This window comes from Petromyzon marinus, chromosome 19 (assembly GCF_048934315.1).
Source record: "Petromyzon marinus isolate PM22_M1 ecotype Great Lakes invasive population chromosome 19, UKy_Petmar_22M1.pri1.0, whole genome shotgun sequence".
NCBI lineage: Eukaryota > Metazoa > Chordata > Hyperoartia > Petromyzontiformes > Petromyzontidae > Petromyzon > Petromyzon marinus.
In genome coordinates, this window is record NC_133685.1 from 10,222,598 (window position 1) to 10,244,424 (window position 21,827).

General features: G+C 46.0%; 1 protein-coding gene across 1 annotated transcript in view; it reads right to left on the reverse strand.

The window, feature by feature from the left end:
- Nucleotides 1–1,047: 1,047 nt before the first annotated feature.
- The window catches only part of LOC116943852 (tensin-3-like), a 68,954-nt gene continuing 48,174 nt past the window's right edge, over nucleotides 1,048–21,827 (reverse strand). Inside the window, exons 21-28 of the mRNA XM_076068145.1 lie at nucleotides 20,991–21,110; nucleotides 19,432–19,554; nucleotides 17,330–17,422; nucleotides 16,278–16,436; nucleotides 14,151–14,319; nucleotides 12,907–12,975; nucleotides 11,729–11,761; nucleotides 1,048–11,415 (exon numbers count right to left, since the gene is read on the reverse strand). Coding sequence (XP_075924260.1) covers nucleotides 11,265–11,415; nucleotides 11,729–11,761; nucleotides 12,907–12,975; nucleotides 14,151–14,319; nucleotides 16,278–16,436; nucleotides 17,330–17,422; nucleotides 19,432–19,554; nucleotides 20,991–21,110 — 917 coding nt within the window. The 3' untranslated portion in view covers nucleotides 1,048–11,264. The remainder of the gene's footprint in view (nucleotides 11,416–11,728; nucleotides 11,762–12,906; nucleotides 12,976–14,150; nucleotides 14,320–16,277; nucleotides 16,437–17,329; nucleotides 17,423–19,431; nucleotides 19,555–20,990; nucleotides 21,111–21,827) is intronic.

Sequence of the window (21,827 nt, forward strand, 5' to 3'; positions counted from 1 at the left end):
CTACGAAGTGGAAACAATGACACAAGGCCTGCTCACATGATGAAGATAATGTCATCAGGGCACAACTTTGCCCTGAGCCAGATAACCGAGTGAAGTGAGTTTATTTTTAAAGAGGGTAAGGGCTGCTGTACGAATAACCTATATGCAGCATAGCAATTCATTATTGAAGCCATCTATGTACAGCTTTGATTGTTCTCCCCATCAATGTGTAGATTTTCTCGGGGTGTGCTGGTTTCCGCTGATATGCCAAACACACACTGGACACCTTGGTCAACGAGATGCTACATCTCAAGGGGTTAGCCAGGTCAAATATTTTATATAAAAAATAACAATATCAAAGCATCCCACTGTAGATTTATTCTGAAGAAAATTCGAGAGACCCAATGATGCTTTTCCTGGGGAAATAAGCACACACATCATGACTTAAAGCTTTCGTGACTGCAGGAATTCATACGTTTTGGGTCATTCGGTAAAGTCACGTAGATAGAATAAAATAATAAAATAATAAAAAATCACGACGTTTCGATCGCAACACAAACACATATATGTCTTCCAGCCTGCTGTATTTTCTCACCTGAAGACGATTGCTTGTATTGAAACGTCGTGATTTTATTATTATTTTATTTTTCCATCTACATCATTTTACCGAAAGACCCAAAGAGTAAGCACACATCATGTATTAGTATTCAGCATCATCATGTTTTTTTTCTAGTCAAGCTACTGACATTTATTTTAGAGAGAGAATTTAAACTCCAGAATAATAAGCTGCTTGAAACAGCTTCCCAAAGCAATGATTAAACCTGTAAAACAGTCTCGGCTGGCCTTTCCCCCGATGTCCCATTCAATGAATGCATCTTATAAGCCCTATAGTGATACCTCAAGAAGCACATTCCAGAATGGGAAAAGTCAACTGTCATGGAAAATAAGTAAAGTATAATGCAGGAGTTAATGAAGAAAATTGTACGTCTCCAAAAATTGACTTTAAAATTCATTAAGGGGGTTCACGTAAGATTTTGTTTTTAAAAAAACATCCAAAGCTGTGATAAATACATACAAACAAGTTTAATTTGATTGTAAATTATACAAAAGGCTCAACTTTTCACGACGTTACTTTTCGGCATGCTGCGAGGCTAGCTTGGAGTCGGGATTATCGGCAAAACTTTATTTTATTTTACCAGGCAAGGCCCCGCTGAGCTGTACAGATCTTTTGCAGGAGCGACCTGGCCACACATGATAGCTCGACGAAGAGGCTTCTCATGGACACATTTTGAGCAGCCGAATGCACTCACAGCATGTTTCTAAATATGGAGGGAAAACCCGGAGGCCCCCAAATAAAAAGCTACGCGACCACGGAGAGAGTAGACACGCAAACTCCAAATATACAGCAGCAGGCGTCAAGGTCCTGATCGAACCCCCGACCTCCTGCATACAAGGCTAGGGAGTTAAGATCTCCTAGCCACCACGGCACCCCAATAGAGTCAATGTATGCCTATAACCATACTAATCCTCTGTTTAACGCACCCTACATTCAGGTTTTTTTAGATATATGTATAAATGTATATTTGCATGGACACAGTATCGTATGAACAACATAAGGGCGAGGTGGATCGTGGTGTGCCAAAGTAATTGCCAGAACAGAGTTCCGGACTGTTCCTGCTGAAATTAAGTGCTGATTTATATCTCCCGAGTTCTGCAAATAAGGTGAATGTCCCTTCGTCAGCAGAGCATCACATCACGTCAGGGAACAGCCGTAGAATGTGACACCACAGAATTACTCGTGGAGTCACTTCAATAGGCGCCTCTCACCCAAAGCTAGACAGTAATCCTTTATGCTCGGTCAAGTTCGCACACACACGCCAATCATCAAAATGTAAGAAAAAAAAGACAAAGCCCAGCAATTGCTCACTCACGCCACTGCTGGCAAGAAAGGCCTTCACTCGAGGGAGCTATGTAGGGCCCATCTCGTGAGTAGTTTGGCCCGCTCTTCCACTGTGGCCAGACGTCTTTGCCCCACTAGTAAAACAATATATGGGGTGGTTTGTTCGTGGCATTTGTCCACTGAGTCACTCGGCCAACTCATATAGCGAATAAAAAAACAAATAGGTTGTGTACTTTTCTCGTGACGTGCCAAAAACATTCAATCAAAGGTTACAGACCACAGACGTAATAAGATGTCATGCGTGCTCCATCAAACACCTGAAAATGCAGACGGGATGCCAAGTTTAAGAATGCTCTTCCTTGCTATACACGCCCGTTAATTGTTAAGCATTAAATGTCACGTTTAGAATGCGTAGCAGGCGAGGAATATGAAACTTGCCTTCGAAAAGTTTGCTCTACTAAAGGTAGAGTACAATCAGAATCTTTTATTAGAACAACATGCATCACTGGCCGGTGTGATTTCAGTCTTTACCGAGTGTTGGTTGGCACGATGTTTCACACCACGTGCTGCGAGCTTCCTCAGAACCTGAATTCAGCAGTTCGCTTTCTTTCTAGATTATACATCGGGAAAACGCGAGCTGCCTGATCCAGTTCCTGAAGAAACTCCCAGCCCGTGGAGCGAAACGTCGGACATCGTGCCGAACAAGACGCGGTACAATCCGAAAACACATCAGAGACCCATACAGCACAACCGTGAAAGCCTAAGCAGTTGCAAAATGCACTTTAAAGTCTTGCAAGTTAAAGTTGTAGTCATTGCTGTGTAGTAAATTTGATTCCGTCAATAATAGACTGGTTCCCAAAATAGGAACGTGGAATTTTCACCATTGATTCAGGGCCAACTAATGGAGGTGACGTCCGCCACACAATCATTAGCCGGAAAGAGAGGAAGACCGAACAGAGAATCAATGGCTTGACGACCACATCCGATTGGTGCCGGCAAGATCTGCGCACTACTTGAGCATGTTGGCACATGATAGAGGAAAGTGGCAACAAATGACAAAATGTGCAGTGAACACCTACGGGGAATCTGCCCATGGATGATGATGATGATGTACACTTTGACTTTTGCCGTAATACGGTATATGGTATCAAATAATGGCCATTATATTTGTTGTAGCCCATTGAAATAGCAATGCTCGCTAATATTATCTTAATGTTTAGTAAATATATATAGATGGAGTGGCAGCCTCGGAAAGGAACGCATCCGAGGATATGACCACCGAGGAGATGGAACTATGGAATTAGATCACGCGCAGGTGCTGGGTAGATATTACATTGTGGGATTGTGAGAGATGGAGGCCTTCATCCAGCAGTGGCTTAACCATGGCTTCTGATGATGTTACTGGTGAATGTATTATTATAATACCATGGCCGATACCAATCATTATAGGTCATGGAAATAATGATTATTGATTGCCATTACGTATAATTATGGAGCTCATTGAAGAATCATGGTGAAGCCTTGTACAGCAAGGGCACGCATTAAAGACGTAACCTCACGCTTGGCTTGGTTGGAGAGCGACACCCAGCGGTTTAACTCGCCTCTCGATCACGCCAACACACGGAGCCTCATTGCTCCCCACGGTGCTACGAACACAAAATACGTTTACAATCCACGGCCGAGGCTAGCTAGCATCAGTGGGGAGTGAAATCTTACCTGATCCTGAGCACTCCCATTATGGTTGTACAAACTCACACTTAAGAAAGTGAAGTATGGTCAAACAACGCCCATGAAATGACTGAGCATTAGGATGCCTTCATTCAGCCATGGATTAACAGCAAAGTCCTGTAAATTATTACTGTGAAATCAACACAGAATTGGAGGGTAAGAGCAAATAAAAGCAACACTCTCTTCTTCTGTGTGTTAGTGTGGGTTCAGCGGACGTAATGTCGCATTGTCATTTGGGAATAAAAGCTCAGACACAGACTTGATTTTATCTGGCAAGGCCCATTGAGCTCAGCAGAAATTTTACAAGCCCGACCAGCCCAACACTGTCAACAATGGTAACAGTTACAGGACATTGCAGGGTGGGAATGGGCAAAAAAGGCCGACAAAGTGACAACCTCTGATACATTCCCGTGGCAATCTTGACCGAATGAATGCCGACTGGGACACATTTTAGAGGCGATGTATTACCGGTCATGATACCTGGATTTACCATTTATCATGGACTGCCATTTGCACAGTCCGTGCAGTGGAAACATTCAAGTTCTTCAACACCCAAGACATTGACGTCAGAGCACTCGATTTTCAAGGTCATGTACACCAACGGCTCTCATTCCTGAGCCGGCTCCCACGTCTTGCTTTCTCTATGTGCACCGAACCACACCTCTCCCCTACCCCTCCACTGTGCTCCTCAATCAGCCCAACTATCCGGCCACCAGACCTCTACCCCTACCACCCTTTACCTACCCTCATCCATGCCCAGCCATTGCACCGATCTCATCACTTCACGCATTTGCCCCATACCCCGCTGTCTCATCCACGTTGCACCCATGTGTCACCCTCAATCACCATCACACTCTACCTTATTCCTCCTTCCCTACCCCTGCAACATCAGCAGCCCCTTTTCCAGCCCCTGTCCCTCCATCCCTGCCGTCACCTCCCCCACTAACAGCCGCTGCACCACCACCTGTTGCTTCTCTTTCGCCCCTCTGTGTAACGCTGTCGGCTTGCATTGTAGCCGCCGTGGAAATAGCGTTACATACATTCTAATTAGAAGAGAATGCCAAGTGACTTATTGTAACTGCTTCATTGCTGTGTAGAAGTGGGTTTACATATTTACATATGTACAACCTCTTGTAAACTGTTGTTCATAAAATGCACCTCCAAGAACATTTTGTAGGAACAAAATATATTTTACTAATCAACCACATTGGCAAACAACGTAGGACATACGGGCATGTATTACAATACATTAAACGCAGATGAACAACACTTTAATCTAAGTCTCATGTCAAACAAAATCTAAAGAGACAGTGCTTTATGCCATCCACTTTACAAGCAGATGGAAAAATAACAGTTCATAATGAAAGATGGACTGGCCAGTAATTACTGTAATTGCCCATTGCTGTTCTACAGTATAACTTATTACAACGCATTTTAGCATACACAAGCGACGACAGTGAATTTAATGACATTTGTTGTGTAAGTATGTTTTTTTTATATATATACATTTTCTCCGAACACTTTTGCATATCTGCAGTGTTTGGAAATGCTTTCGTTTACGTGGCCAGGCATAGAACTTAGGCTATCACTAAAAATTGGGGTTTCCGTAGCCTTAATGGAAATTCATCTCTAAACTTTAGTCTGTTCATGAGCGCGTGCGTGACTTTTATCAAGAGCTGTTTGCTTTGAGTCGACCCTCTTCCACTCATCAGTGTCCGTAGACCACAAAGGTCAAACGGCCAATTAGGAGTGACAATGTAACGCGATGACAAATGTCACCAGTGAGTGGCAGCTGTTATGCTAACTGATTGCGACTGTACTAACCTCTTGATGTAGAACAGGTTGCCAGTGTAGCAAGCAGCAGCAGTCTTACTTTCAGAAGCCTTGTTCTGGCATCAGATTTGCCTGATCTGCTTGATTCTCTACAGGTCAAAGTGGGTATTGTATGTATGGATTTCTTTCTCACCAAACGTAGCCAAACCGTGCCAATTGAAGGTCTTGGTGGTGATGTGGAACCTGTGTATGACTTGCACAGTCTATAAGAAGCCATATCTGGCATATTTCACCTGATCTGCTTCATGATTTTTCAGGAGCTTGTCTGCGTCCACAATATATAGACTGTGCAAGCCACACACAAGTTCCCCATCATCACCAAGATCCAGGGCCCTATTATGCAATAGGCACAGAAGGCACTGTGCCTAGGGCCTACGAAAACTAAAGGGCCTACAAATAAACATTTTGGCCATATTGTTTTGTTTGTATGATAAAGCATGTAACCAAGATATCTTATTGAATAAATACATGTATTTGGCAAGGAGAGGCACAGCGTTTCAAATTAAATCTGCTCATCTGCAGCACACAGCGTGCCTCCCATCGAATTAGGGCACAGACGAAATAACGAGCGTATCGGTAACGACATCTGTCCAGCGGCTGGACCAAGTACCGCGTGAGAAACAAACGCAGTGACAGCGGTGGCAGTAACATGGGGCAGCAGCAGCGCCAACTGCAGAGAGTTATCACTGAAGGCCTACGAGCCATAAGTGCCGAGGGCCTACAAGAACCTTAATCCGGCCCTGCCAAGACCCACTGGACCCCGTATCAATCTGAAGCAGATCAGGCAAATCTGATGCGAGATCAAAGGCTTTTTGCTTGACAGTGCCGCTTACACCAGCCACCTGTACCACAGCAGGCGGTTGATGCACAGCGGCAATCGGTGAGCGGCATTGCCGGGCTTCGCCGGTGACGTTCACCTGGCGCGTTGCATTCCCACCGCTGAATTCGCCGTTTGACCTTTGACCTTTGTGGTCGACACGAGACCGGCGCGTGGAAGGGAGGGAGGGCGACTCAAGCGGTAACGTTTCAACATTAACGAGGTCGTTCACCGTTTCACGTGTTGCAAATAACAAATTACGGAAATCAGATGGCCAAAGGCGATTTCTGTATATGCAATCAGATTACTGTCTCTTAACGTAAAACAAAATTTGGCGATTCATAGCCATCAACCTAACATATCTTAAATTAGAATCAAATAATTATAGAAAACAATCAGATTAAGATAACAATAACCTGAATTAATCAGTCATTTGACAACAATTTTTTTTAAGTAACTCTCTCCAACACTGCATGTATGCCAATAACTTTTTGTTGTTTGAAAAATACTGAATAAGTTTAGTACAATAAACATCGCGTAATTTAATTCGAATGTTATAAATAGAAAATGTGGGTGCAGTGAAATAGACACAATAATGAAGAGGGGACGTTAACCATTTTTGGTAACCCTAAATATTTTGTTTATTTTTTAAAGTGTCCATTTGGAATGAAAATTACTATAACACAGCTCCGCACAGCACCAGATCGTCTGTTCGAACCACAATGTTTTTTTTCAAGATTAATTATAACATTGCCAATGCAATTAGCATCTGTGCGTGTCTACACATGTAAGATAAACTCCTCTCCTGAGTACTGCAGAAGCAGACCATTGTTGCCCTATACTTTATGTGCCTTTAGTCCATCGGCCAGGGAGGTTGGGTTGGTACTGCTTGGGGTGGCAAACGCTATTCCAGTGCCCACAATGGGCAGTATCCACCATGACCAGAAATCTTATCGTATATACTGTCCGTTTCATAGACAAGTCATATTTATGCTCTTAGTCCGTTGACGTTTCATATCACGTTCAGTTTTATTTTCTCTTTATATTATATTTTATGTAAAACGTGCTGCGGTACCCTTATTTATTGACAATATTTATCATTACAAGCTACCACCTTTGCCTTGCTATCGTACATATTTCTGATCCAGAGAAGAAAATCTTAAAGGAAATCAATGTTAGCCTTTGCCACCCTTAGTGGTACCGATAGAGCATTTTTGGGGCCAATGGCTCACAGACCACTTTCAGTAGACCTGTTGGGGCTGCTGGTGTGTCACGTGCTCAGTTTGGAAGAAATACAACATTACACGGAAATTCTGGATTGAACTTTGACCAGAAAGTAGTTATCACTACAAAGGCAACCTCTTTCAAGACGTCTGGCTAGCGTGTACGAGTAGGCCAAAATACCCTCTCGAGCACTCCCTTTGGTGGAGGCCCTTTCAATAGCAGTGGTTGTAAAGCGGGCAATTGCAGGGCTGCACCGTTTCTCCTAATAAATGTTTTAATTGAATTAAAACATTTACATCTGACCAAATGCGGCAGCGGTTCGAGCATCATCAGCATAACGTGAATTTGTTTAAAGAGGGGATACATAAAAACTTGGAAAATGTTAAACTAACTTTAAAGAAAATGTTAAATTCTGAACAGAATGAGTAACATAATAGTCTGCTTCTGTCATAAAATACGCTCTCTCACCTCCTCTGTACAACGCCCATTTTGTCCAGCCCCCTTTCAACATTTTGCGTAGCAAATGGAGCATGCGAATTGGAAGGAGCCATCAGTCTTCAGTAAAAGGGGGCTCGGCACTCTCCAGTCCACTCTCTATGCAAGACCATGGATGTTGAAATACAGAAAACTAGCAAGAACAGTAATCTCCCCATAAAACGTTTCGACAGTGGTGCCAAATTATACAGTTATTCCTTTGTTCTTCACGAACTTGCTATCAGCGATGTTGGCTTTTCGCGAATCGCATCTGGAACTCTACACGACTGCGTCGAGAGAGAGATGAGATACAATATTGATTTTCATAGGCAAATATCATTATCGGCGAAATTTGCAATTCACCAGCGAAATTTGCTATTCACCAGCATCTCCGGAACGTACCCCTCGCGAATAGCGAGGGAATACTGTGTGCTGTACCCTCGTACTAGACTCCACGCCCCCCCTGGCTTCTCAACGCGGCTACACGTGGCTACTTGGCACTGGAAACTCCACACTGTTTCAACGTGCTACTGGCTCGCAGCTCCAATAATTTTATTTTTAACTTGAATCTATCTCGATAATTCATCTGAACACGAGTTTGTTCATATTTCAGTCCTGCGATTGGCTGAAATGAGGTCAACATCGGTGTTACCGATGTTTTCAATGGCAATGCACTGTGGATGGTTGATCCCACGGCGTGAGACCAATGATGATTAACCGTACAATAGCAATGCTATGATGGTTCGGAAGACGCTAAAAAGAGGCTCAAGGTTAAAGAGGTGTGTGAAGAGTCGTGTGGGGACTCAAGCGTGACATTCACGTAGTCTTCAAAGAAAAAGCAAGAGTCTGACAATGATCGGATTTTTTGCCTAACCTGTGTGTACTGTTTTAATGTCATGATGCATGACATAATTGCTGTTTGTTGTCCGTCCCCTCCCCCACCTCTGATTAGCACGGTGCGAAAGAAGTTCAACATACACATTATTGTAGCATGTACCCGACCCACATTTGGTAGAACGCTCATCAATATACGACACAAAATATTATAATTGAGATGTTTGGTCCAAACAAATAAATGCCACCTATCGTGTAATACATTACTACCGTTACATGTAATGTCGTACTTAATAACTTATAACTGCCACACACACACGCACGCCGTATTGCCTTTTGCACAGATGGCTGGAGGCTTAGACCAGAATCTAAGGCACAAATTACATATCGGTATCCCAATGACATGTCTTAAAAACTGGCTAACTGGAATAACATCGATTAAAAAAACTTACAGCAAAATTGTACCCTCACAGCAAGATACTGTACAAGGCACGCAGTGATTCTTCCATCTCACAACAATTCGATTTTCATGACCCAGGGTCCCGAATCGATTCAAGGATCAATTATTGTTCCTGTTTAGTTGCAAATGAAATCTCTAGCAGCTGCATGGGTCCATGTGAACCAAATAAAATGTACACGCGAAGCCCTTTTGTCGATTCACTGCTGGATGAGGGCCTCCCTATGCCGTGCTGGATAGGGTGGATCAGTAAAGACAGGGATGATAGATATGGGAGCATAGATGTACAGTACAATGTATATTGCTGCAGAAAACATGCATTGTTCTCTGACCTCTGCTTCCCAACCTGTTATGTGCACTGTGATGGCCCATCCACACTATTCAGGCTCCAGCCTGCTTTGCCTCCGTGATCCGAGGCGATCGAGAGTGATTTTGTCATAGGGGATCCAATTGCATGCAACATTTGAGAGTACAATAATGAGCTCTTTGAGCACACGATTCCACGAACGCAGTGAGCATGGCAATACAAAAAAAATTGCGCATTGTTACATGCTGACGGGATACTATACAGCCATAATTAGGTCAAAGGTGGAAGTGTCTCGCCTGTTCAAACTAACAAAGGACCAATGCTCCTCATAATTGGTGGCCCTGATCAGCGGTGGGGGTCAGAGGGCACTCTTGGTAAAGGGCAGAGCCCTCGACTAACGATCAGAAGGATGAAATTACACATCATAGTTGGAGGTTGACCTAGCCCATTCTCTTTCTAGGGATCGATAAAATGGCTACCATCTTTGTGGAAATATAACAGTGATCTTCCAATAGAGGAAATGGCTCTCATCCTAATAATTTAGAATTTTTTTTTACCACTGGCTCACAGGCAGTGGTGAAAAACAAAAAACAACGATATAAAAACAATCATATATGGCAGTGCGTTTAGTGCCATTGTCAATAAATGCATGGGAAGAAATGAACTCAACAATTTTGGCACTAGCGAAATGTTTTATTCTCGGTTAAACTGAGACTTGAACCCAGGTGTTCAGAGGTGCAGGTTCAGTACCTGAACGCGATGATTTGTCCACACCACCACGACATGTCCATCCATGTTTAAAAGTGGCGCTTTCCCTATTTAGTTTTCGGACGGTGGATGGAGTAAATAATATATATGAAATATTTTCTCACACGCACTGAAACACCTAGACTACATTACAACATACTGCAGCTCTCCGATAGAAGTGTAACACTTTTTTCATGAACATTTAAAGCCTTTCACCAATTGCATCATGAAGGCACGCGATACTTTAAATTATTGTCACTTCCTGTACACACTCATCGAATATATCTGACAATATGAAATGCGTAATGACTGCACACTCTAATTACAGTAACACAATAAATTACTGATGCTTCAGCTGAATAAATAAATAAGTGTTGTTGTTTCTTGTTTGAACTCATAACGGTAATGGAAAAATGAACAACAATAATCAGGGCCAACTGCCCTTCGGGTTAATAATACTTGACTCCACGTCATTGTACACCATGGCAAATATGTACCAACTTCGATAGCCTTTGGGTTCATCAAGCTGGGTTTCCATGGACCAGAGTCAATGGAGGTTGGCAATTTAAAGCAAATAAGCGCAAAGCTACAAACGACGGTCGTGCCTTCATCAGCCTTCGTTCGCTTTCAAACGCATCTACGAAAGTTGCACCATTCACATGTCAAACATGCAAAAGCGATGTCCACGGAATAATCCTCGTTATACAAGCGAATGGACGACCATTTTGTTACCTTTTTAATAAATCTCTGTAGAAGATGAAAGGCAGTTCTATAAATATAGCTCTGTAAAACCGGAGATTTCTGAAACGTATCTCTGTGACAGTGAACGGAGGCCACCGCAATGGAATCCTGTGGAAGTAAAGCGAGTGGAATTAAGGCTCAAGAAACTTAGTAGTTTCGTCGTGTTTGGCTTCACTGCCACCCAGCCTGAAAGGCGGCCTCCTCGCGTGGCCTTCGTTGGACTTCAATGAGGCCTGGAGCACAGGTGAAGGATCTGCGATGACGCTTGGACCCAGCTCTCGGCCCGATGTCCCGGGGAGTCGGCCTCCTCGGCAAAGAGGTGGCAAACGTTGTGCGAGACGCTGCCAGCCTTGCGAGCCACGAAGCCGAACATCCTGCACAAGTCACCCGCCATGGCACAAACATTCCCCGCTTAGCCTTGAACGGCATGTGCTGGTAGCGAGCACCCATTAAAGCTGGCACGGCGCATAACGGGGGGGTGTGGCCAACACTACGCCCGGCCAGCTTTGTCTCCACAGTGCTTACAATACTTGGGGGGGGGGGGGGGGAGTGCGGAAGATGGAGGGGGGAACACGAGGGACCAAAAGACTTACAGTACTTGGGTGGGGGGGGGCGGGCGTCATACCAGTATGGTCGAAAAGCACCGGTCTGGTATGATGTGTCAGAACTGCGAGCAACGGTACTTACTTTGCCGCTGGCTTGTCTTCAGCCATGGGCCACCTTCAAATAAGGACACATTAAATTAAAACGATTTAAGTCTTCTGCATGCGATCATTATTCTGTTCGGATAAAGCATTTACAGGCGTTGTACTGTATATATGCTGCATTTACGTAAAATAATATACAGATATAAATAATGCATTCGCGTATATATATATTAATATCCATGAGCCTCTGCAAAAGCGAAAGGGCTAGAATGTTAATTTTCATGAGGTTCATGTTACTATTAAATGTCTCCATCAACAAAGGAAAAAATCATTGATGCGATGCGCGTTGGCCAGTTCGTTCAGATAGAAACCTGGTTCAGTCTCCCTGCTCAAAGGAATATCGATCATCATTCATCTAAATCGACAGCTCTGAGCCTGTGATGCAATTACACATTCCGATGGCAAGTTCCAGTGTGACTGGAGGACAACCAGTCTTGACTTCCCACAAAGTCATCCTGATTTTGTTTCAACCCTCATGCCATTGCAAGACAAATATTCCCATATAGCCTGAACATATTTTTGGGGCAAGTGCTGTTAGTGAGCACCTATGAAGGCTGACACGGCACCCAAACGGGTGCGTGGCTAGTACCGCTCCCCAGTGGCGATGTTTACTCACCACACCAGGTACTCATTTGAGGCTGAGTCGACCTAAGGGAGGCCCAGGACCGGTTCAGATCATCGTCACTGGTGTTGGCCATGAACGGGAATCGAACTCGGTAGCCAGGTTCGTAGCGCAAAGCGGTAACCACTACACTACCGCTCCTTGCGCTCAACACATACATAACTATTACCAGATAAGGCTCACTGATCTATACAACTTTTTTTCAGAAGCGACCTGGCCACAGATGATAGCTCAACGAAGTGGCTTATCAACATGGACATTTATAGCTAGCCAAATACTCAATGCACGTGGAGGGAAAAACCGGAGGACCCGGATAAAAATCCACCTGATCACGCGTCAGAGTTGGTATCGAACTGACGACCTCCTGCATACCTGGCGAGGTAGTTAACAACTCGGCACCATGACACCCCAATATGTATGCGTGACGTAGAAAAGCATGCATATTTTTACACACACACAATGCATGTGCTAATGCTTGCACATTTCACTACATGCTTTACTAAACAATAACTTAGGTGTGCAGTGTAAAAACGCACCTTGTGACATCAGGAACCATGGCACAGAAGCTTATGGATTCAGCTGGATAGTGACGCCTAAAGAAGCGTCTGCGGAATATCAAACAACAAAGCGTCATAACAGCTGCTACACCAGAGACAAATGACCACATGCGATCGCGCGATAACTCCATGCGTTACTGACTCGCCGTGTCTACTTTCATCCTATGCCGATGCACACAACAGTTGTCCGATACCTTCCATAGCAACTGTCGGTGTTGGGTAGGAATGTCCATCGTCTTTAACCGATTCACGGGTCACACAGGCAGAACCCTGCGATACGAACGCCCGACTTAAGAATATCCGCGCTTACGAACGAACCGCCATAAGATATGATTATTTTTAACCATCCGAGTGGCGAACGTTCGGTAGTAAGTACGAATCGAACCGCGCAACTAATTTTATCGGCGGAGCGACCCTCCGTGAGATGTGAAGAGTCCCAGCATCCCGTGTGATGCACAACGACAGTGAACCATTCAACTCAAGGTAAGTAAAAACAAAAGTACATTTTCTTTTCTTTTCACGTGACTTTATTTTATGTTTTAATTACTATGCAACATTTCTAACAGTATTAAATGCTTGATTTAAAGCTTTCGTGACTGCAGGGATTCATATTCTTGGTTATTTCGGTAAAGTCACCACATAGAAGGGAAACAATGAAATAATTAACCAAATATAAAAACAATAAAATTCTCACGACGTTTCGACTGCAACACAAGCAATCATCATCAGGTGTGAAAACCACAACAAGAAAATTTGAAAAAAGTGGCTGTTTTTTTTTACGTTAGCACCACGGAGAGCGATTTGACAGTTTGTTCAGATGGACAACATTTCCAGGGTTGCCCCAATCTCAGCTGCTGCTGAGCATAAACAGAAGCAGTCGGTAGCTGTCGCTAACCTTATATATTTTTCCTTACACATTTTGAGTTGCTGGGCTGCAGTGCAGTCTTCAATCGGGTTTTTTTGTTCTTATTTTTTTCCTAACCAGTGCACCGACTGGTGGCCAATCACAGAGAAGCACGACCACGTGACCAGACAACCCTCAAGTCATTTGACTCTGGGTGGCCAATCAGACAGCCTCTGTCACATTGCCTAGCTGGCCTCACCTCGACGTCAGTAAAATCGCCACAGGAGGTGGGTCCAACAAATGAAAGAGCAGTCATCAACGAAGCACCTTAATTCCGAGACCATCAAGTTCCCTGTGTCCCTCTTGGGCGTGTGCTCACTTCCTGTAGATGTCGGTGAGCGTGATCCCTTGCCCGGTCACTCTCAGGTGCACGTGAATCGGCATGGACCTCGTAGCCATTCCCATGATCACCGAAGTTGCCCGGGCGACCGCCTGGGGTCCCGTGAGAGACTCCATCTCCACGGAATCGAGGAAGAATGCGGTACCCACTGGTTAAAAGGGGAAATCAGCAGCATCAGCAGTGGCAGCAGTAGCAGTAACGGCATTATCATAGTCAGCAGCAGCAACGGCAGTAGCTGCAGCGGCAACATCATGATCGCCAACAGCATGACCACCGCAACCCTTCGCTGTCACCAACACTAAGGGCCACTATCAAAAATACCACGACCACCACCATCATCGTCAAGACCTCTTCTAACAAGCCGATTGACGCAGGGTGTTCATGTCTACAATAGAGCATTGAGGTAATATTGCTGAGATACATTTAACATTCATCATATTCACTCACGAGGTATACTCACGCTTGCAATCATCATTATTATAATAGGCCCTTGTATCAACATTGAAAATGATCGTCATTGTCATCATCACTCTTAGATTCACGACCACTCTAATCACCATCGTCATCATCATCTTCAACCACTCTGATCACTATTTTCTATTTCACCATAGTTGCTGAACTAAGGGCCAAAGCCCCAAAACAGCCAGAAACTAGTGACCAAAAAACAAACAGCACTATTAATGTTGTGATAAATAAGAGTTTACACAATTCTTGAATCCAGCAAGGTTGTTCGAAGCACTTGGGAAAATAAGACGATGAGAAGGGAATTCCCAAGTGGAGCAGTGCAAGGGCAGAAGCCGAAAGAAAAGCGTTGTGACCTGCGGTGTGGTGATTGAGTGACTTGGTGAGTGGGTGGGTGAGTGAGTGAGTGGGTGATTGAGGGAGTCAGTGGGTGAGTTAATGAGTGGGTGAGTGAGTGGGTGATTGAGGGAGTCAGTGGGTGAGTTAATTAGTGGGTGAGTGAGTGGGTGATTGAGGGAGTCAGTGGGTGAGTTAATGAGTGGGTGAGTGAGTGGGTGATTGAGGGAGTCAGTGGGTGAGTTAATGAGTGGGTGAGTGAGTGGGCGATTGAGGGAGTCAGTGGGTGAGTTAATGAGTGGGTGAGTGGGTGATTGAGGGAGTCAGTGGGTGAGTGAATGAGTGAGTGAGTGGGTGGTGATTGAGTGAGTCAGTGGGTGAGTGCATGAATGAGTGGGTGAGTGAGTGATTGAGTAGTTGATTGAGGGAGTCAGTGGGTGAATGAATGAGTGGGTGAGCGAGTGGTTGATTGAGGAAGTCAGTGGGTGAGTGAATGAGTGAGTGGGTGAGTGAGTCGGTGGGTGATTGAGGGAGTCAGTGGGTGAATGAATGAATGAGTGGGTGAGTGGGTGATTGAGGGAGTCAGTGGGTGAATGAATGAATGAGTGGGTAAGTGAGTTGGTGATTGAGGGAGTCAGTGGGTGAATAAATGAGTGGGTGATTGAGGGAGTCAGTGGGTGAGTGAATGAGTGGGTGAGTGAGTGGGTGATTGAGGGAGTCAGTGGTTGAGTGAATGATTGAGTGGGTGAGTGAGTGGGTGATTGAGGGAGTCAGTGGGTGAGTGAATGCGTCAGTGGGTGAGTGAGTGGGTGATTGAGGGAGTCAGTGGGTGAGTGAATGAGTCAGTGGGTGAGTGAGTGGGTGATTGAGGGAGTCAGTGGGTGAGTGAATGAGTGAGTGGGTGAGTGAGTGGGTAATTGAGGGAGTTGGTGGGTGCGTAGATGAGTGAGTGGGTGAGCGAGTGGGTGATTTAGGGAGTCAGTGAGTGAGTGAATGTCTCAGTGGCTGAGTGGGTGACTGAGCGGGTGAGTGAATGGTTGAGTAAGTGAGTGAGTGTGTGGGTGAGTGAATGTGTTGCTCTGAGCACAGTGTGGATGAGACAAAACAGTCAGTGTGTGGTTGACTGAGGCCTCAACGTGGATGGAGTGATCTAAGAGTGAGCTGGAACGGTAACCATGTTAGTTCCAATGGAAAGGCGATAATGAGGCAGATGGCTGGCAGTGAGAGAGTGACTGAAGTCAACTACTGCATGCTGGATCATCAATAGACCTGACTGTGATCACAATAATCATCAACATCATCACTGACCGGCCTCGGGTGGCTGTGAGGAGCCAGTAGAGCCGCCTGTAAGAGCGTCGCATAGGTCATGGGCCTTGGTGAGGTCAAAGTCACGGTCGGGCAGCCGCAGACATCCAGGCAGTGCGAGTGGCGTCACCGTGTGCTGGTTAACGAGCGCCGACAGACTGCCTGCACACCCCAACCCGCAGCACGTCCTCGTCATCAACACACCTCCACGTGTTCATGGCACGATATGCCTGGGCAGTGCATCGCTCAGAGTGTGCGACCCACGAACCGGAGGTAACCGGAGCCTGGGAATGTGAGTCGATTGATTAACCAGGCATTTTTTTACGGGAATTTTTTTTTTCTTGGCGAGGATTATTCGGTTCCACTTTAAAAAATGGTCCTCATCCCAACATCCTTTCTCCTCGAAGAAAGGGAAACCTCCGGCAAGGAACACCCAGCGTGACACACCTGGTGGTGCCGATGACGACAACGGGCTCCGCCCATCGCCTCCCGCCCAGCGGCACACGTGCGAACAGAGGCGAGGCTTGTTTTTCCAACTAGTTTTGCATTATCCGATGAGTTAAGTAATCCGACCGATCGTTGGTCGAGTAATCGATCGCTCAAGTAATCGGGCAGCCCAGCTCCAGGTGGTTGTGACTAAAAATCGTGTACAGGTTTCAACTCGGCCAATCACTGTCATCGTCCATCTCGGAGCGATAATGCATTGAGGGCCACTTTGTAGGAAGTCAAAAGTGGTAGTCTACTGAAGAAACTGACCTCTACAATGGGCATATTAAATCTTTACGCCACTGGAGGCTATTGGAGGCCCAACAGGGAGGCACTCAAGAGATCAATGATCAATGAACCAAGTGCAGACCTCTTAAGTCAAATACCAAATTATAACAGTTGCAGAGGCAGGAAGGAAGGAAGCCGTACATGGTGACATTGGTGGCATCGGCTCTTGATGCCCTCTTAATCTTGACTTTGAAATTGTAATAAGCCAGGGGGGAGGGCTGCCCTTGCACCGACGGTGCAATACGGCAGCTTGAGCTGTCCATTATCTACTCGGCACTCACCGAAGAAGGGTTCATTGGGGCAGCCCTTCAGCCGCACTCCCTGAGCCTTCGTCTCGATGAGGAAGTGCCTGACGAGTTCATCCACCGTGTCTCCTGTTCACGAATCACATCAGACCAAGGCAATGTTTACACACTACAAACCAAGCACTGATCTGAGGCTGAGTCGACCTAGGGGATTGCCCAGGACCCATTCAGATAATCGTCACTGGCGTTGGCCGTGAGCAGAAATTGAACTCTGGTCACCAGGTTGGTGGCGCAGCACGCTAACCACTACACTACCGCTCCTCCACCCACAACAAAGATCCCCCAATTAGCCTGAACAGAATGTAGGATGCAAGTGCTGTTTGCGAGTAGCACCTATGAAGGCCTGCATGGCACACGAGGGGGTGGGTGGCCAACACCACGCCCGGCCAATGGCGAAGTTTACACACCACACCAGGAACTCATTTGAGGCTGAGTCGACCTAGGGGAGGTCCACGCCCGGTTCAGATAATCGTCACTGGTGCTGGTCACCGCTTTCGTAGCGCAGACGTGCTAACCCTTAGACTAACTCCCCCCACACACTACTTTAACAAACGTACACAAACGCACGCGCACACACAAACACACTGACTCCCAGCGCGAGGTCGACTCATGACATCTCGTGGAAGATCGCTCCTCTGAACAAAATAGTTCTGCAGTTCAGTTTAATGTTAATCTTTTTATATTTCATGGACTGGTTCGTAAGTCCGCGTGTTCCTAAGTCGGGTGTTCCTCAAGTCGAGGACTGCCTGTACCTTAGTCAACCGAATTAGTATCCCAATGCAAATGGGAGGTCTGCCAAATTGTATTTCGAGGCCTGGGACAACATTCCCAGATGATGCCCTCCTCTGAGGCCTCCTCAGCCGTTTCTGTGGTCCCCTCGCATGAGGTCCGGAAAAAAAAAAAAACTCACTCGCTTTCCTCTCTCCCCGCCTTCTCTACTGGCCTGGCTGATGGTTCAGTGGCTTCGACATGACCATTATGATAATTGTTTTTTTACGCTTTTATCTGGCAACAAAACTGACACCTTTTTTACAAGGAGTCATGTTTACATTGGACACAATACCTGCGGTCGGAACGCAAACAAAAAACAACAACTCTGATAATGTATGTACTGTCAGTTTTGTTGCCAGATAAAAGGGTAAAACAACAATTATCATATTTTGTTACTGGCAAATGAGGTTTCCAATGATGGCCATTATGATCTACACAGCCATTTAAATCAGAACACAACATATAGAGTATTTGTCTGCTATACTATAAAACGAAAAAAAAACATTTTATATTTTGCTAGGTAAAGCCCACTGAGCTATATAGCTCTTTTTCAGAAGTGACCTGGCCACAAATGATAGCTCAACGAAGTCCATGTGGACATTTAAAGCAGCCAAATACTCTATAAACACATGTTGATTGTAAAATGTGGAGGGAAAACTTGGAGGATCAGGAGAAAAATTCACTCGACCACGAGGAGAGAGACACGCAAACTCCAAATATACAGGGGGCAGGGTCCGGATCGAACCCACGACCATCCAGTATATCAGGCGAGGTAGTTAACATCTCGCCACCGAGGCATCCATACATTTACACGTGACATGTCACTTCGTTGGCCGGGTCGCTTCTGAAAGAGCTATGTAGCTCAATGGGGCCTACCTGATCAAATAAAAAAAAAAGTTAAGCTTAGTTTTGGGGCCGTCCATATATGACGTCACGCACCTGGTGGGGGGGGGGGTCAGACATTTGTGACGATGTGTGACGAGAGGGGGGGGGAGGGGTTTAAGAAATGTGACGTCACATCAAAATGCGTAACTTTAAATGAATATAGAATTGTCATAACAACACTAATTGTTATAACAACACTGTTACAACATCAAGAGTGCAGCGCCACATTAAACACGCACTACAATGACAATAGTTTAAATCGATTTGAAGCATGTTTTATTTTCAAAATGGAAATATGGTTTGAAGGGGGGGGGGGCAGAGCTTTGTGACGTCATATTTGAGGGGGGGTCAAAAATCGTCCAAAATCGCGTGACGTCATTTATGGACGCCCCCTTTGCCGCACCACCGCATGCGCCGCTCACCCTGCACAGGCACGCCGGGCGGCAGGTTTTCAACCTTCATGGCGAGCCCAAAGTCCCCGTGGAAGGAGCTGCTGTTTCGAATGACAAACGCCCCGGCTTCGCGTGGGCAAAGCAGCGTCACGGCTGCACACGGCAAACACAGCGAGGCGCTGCAGGTCGGCAAACGCACGACTACACACGCAACTCGTCAAAGCGCATGAAACCCAACATCGCGTGATTCCCCGGGTCGTCCTCGCGCGCAGCGGCTCTTCGGCTGGCCATTGGACAGAGACGGTCACCGCATCGCGCTAATGCCCTTTTGGAATATAGATTGTAAACTCATTTCTTTAGAACTCATTTTTGTGTTTAGTTTGTTGTCATTCCCCCACACCCCCGCCCGCCGCCCCGCCTCTGATTAGTACAGTTTACTACGTAAGGTGAAAAAGACGTGCAACATACATACACACTAGTGCCACTGGAGTAGGCATACAGATGCATACAGATGTTGCCTGCCGAGGGGAAGATATCAAGCCAAATGGCTGTGGTGATGATGATGATGTCAGAAGGATCCTGAAAGTCTTAATGATATCCGGCTCAAATGGATACAGAGGCAGCGTCCATCTGTTTAGAGCCCTTAGCCAACGGTGGAAATGTCGATACTTCATGGTAGGGGTGAGTCTATCCGTAGGACCAACTGCCGTTAACTTTCCCACACATTTCATCAACCGAACCAGGCTTTGAGTTCACAACCTTCTGATTGCGCACCGCACACTCGACCGCGAATCAACTTGACCGGATGGTCTTTGTACGTAGGTCATATTGACTCTGTATACTTAAACCAGATGGTGCCATTTGTGGTAGGTCACACTCAGGCGATGTGACGTGATGTGTCAACACTGCAACAGCTGTGAGATCTGGCAGAGGCAAGCGATGGTTGAGGTGAGGCAGCAATGCATGACGATGGCTGCATTAACCTCAGATTTTTATCTCGACCATAATCTCGAAACATCCATCACAGTCATTGCGTAACATCTCTTTCCGCCCGCCTGCTGCCCCAGCTGTCAACGTGGCACCCGCTGTGGACCGACGAGCCACGTGGTGCGAGGAGTGGCTCCCATCGTCAACAAGGAACCAATTCCTCGTGGGCCACCCTGCGATCTCCTCCCCAGGGTTTGATCTTCAGCGCCATGACTGGGCCCTGCTCAGCAAGTTCCCAACTGGCCAAGGCCTCTTGTGTGCGACAAATCCTGCACAGGTGGGGCCTACGCCACAGCCCAAAATGCAGCTGTGATGCACGACACGACGACGACGCACATTGTTCAAGACTCTGTCCGTTGACCAAGCGTTGCGGCGGGCTGAGGACACTGCATCCTGCAAATGATTAAGCCGCCGCCTGCCTCGGTGCAAATGCAAAATAAATCAATTGCATAAGACTACTAATTTGAAGCAGATGTAACCTGCGCTAGCTCGTTATCGAACATGAAATGGACACACGTTACACGCCACCACTGTGTCTGTGCTAATCCCAGATTCAATCACTCGCACAAGGACAAGTCGCGTTGTTCCACAACGCTCCTTACCTTGCTCCCGTGTGATGCCAGGTTTGTACCAGAACTTGGATGTGTCCTGCACAAAACTGATGTTGCTGCGGGTGAAGTGAGGGATCCTGTCTGAGCCCGGGTTGTTTCCATCTGGCCAACCTGAAAGCCAAAGAAACCACACCGAGCGGGTGAGACGACATTTCAAAGTCAATGAAAAATCACCGACCGATTGCCGAAGTCCTTTATTTAACCAGGTGAGGGCGTAAGTACATTGGCGATCAATGTTATTCGAGGTAGATTTGTAAACACGTCTATTGATTTGGGCTCTCTATAAATAGTGATTTTCCGTAAATCGCATCAGCCAGATCTTGGAAGCTCAGCTTGCTGGGGCCTGGCTAGTCCTTGAATGGACGACCATCCATCCGTAACAGGAGTTACAAGCTGCAGAGCTACGTGATTGGCAGTCGAGAGCATTGTAGCAAAATCCATCATATTTCTATATATTTTACAAGCTCCCATCCCTATTCTCACTGCTTTCACCAACCCCCCACTGACCACTGTGGTTGAGGACGGTCAATAACCCGCACGGCGTCAGGATGCCCTCATTCAGCGGTGGACTGACAGGGTTACAGATGCGCGCAAAGAGCGATATCATTTTTTTTATGTCAGTTTTTTTGAGTGTGTGCTCATTTTGATTCACTGAGAGTAATGTTAATGAGGTGCTTTGTATTCCTCTCTGGCACGAGATTGGCCACCTGAGCGCTCTGGCCACCTCTATCACCGTGTCCCGTGGTTGCTGGGGTCAGGCTCAGGGTCACTGGGCTCAGGTGAAGCGGGGGCTGCTGCAGCCAGGGGCCTCGGAAATTCAGGGCCTCC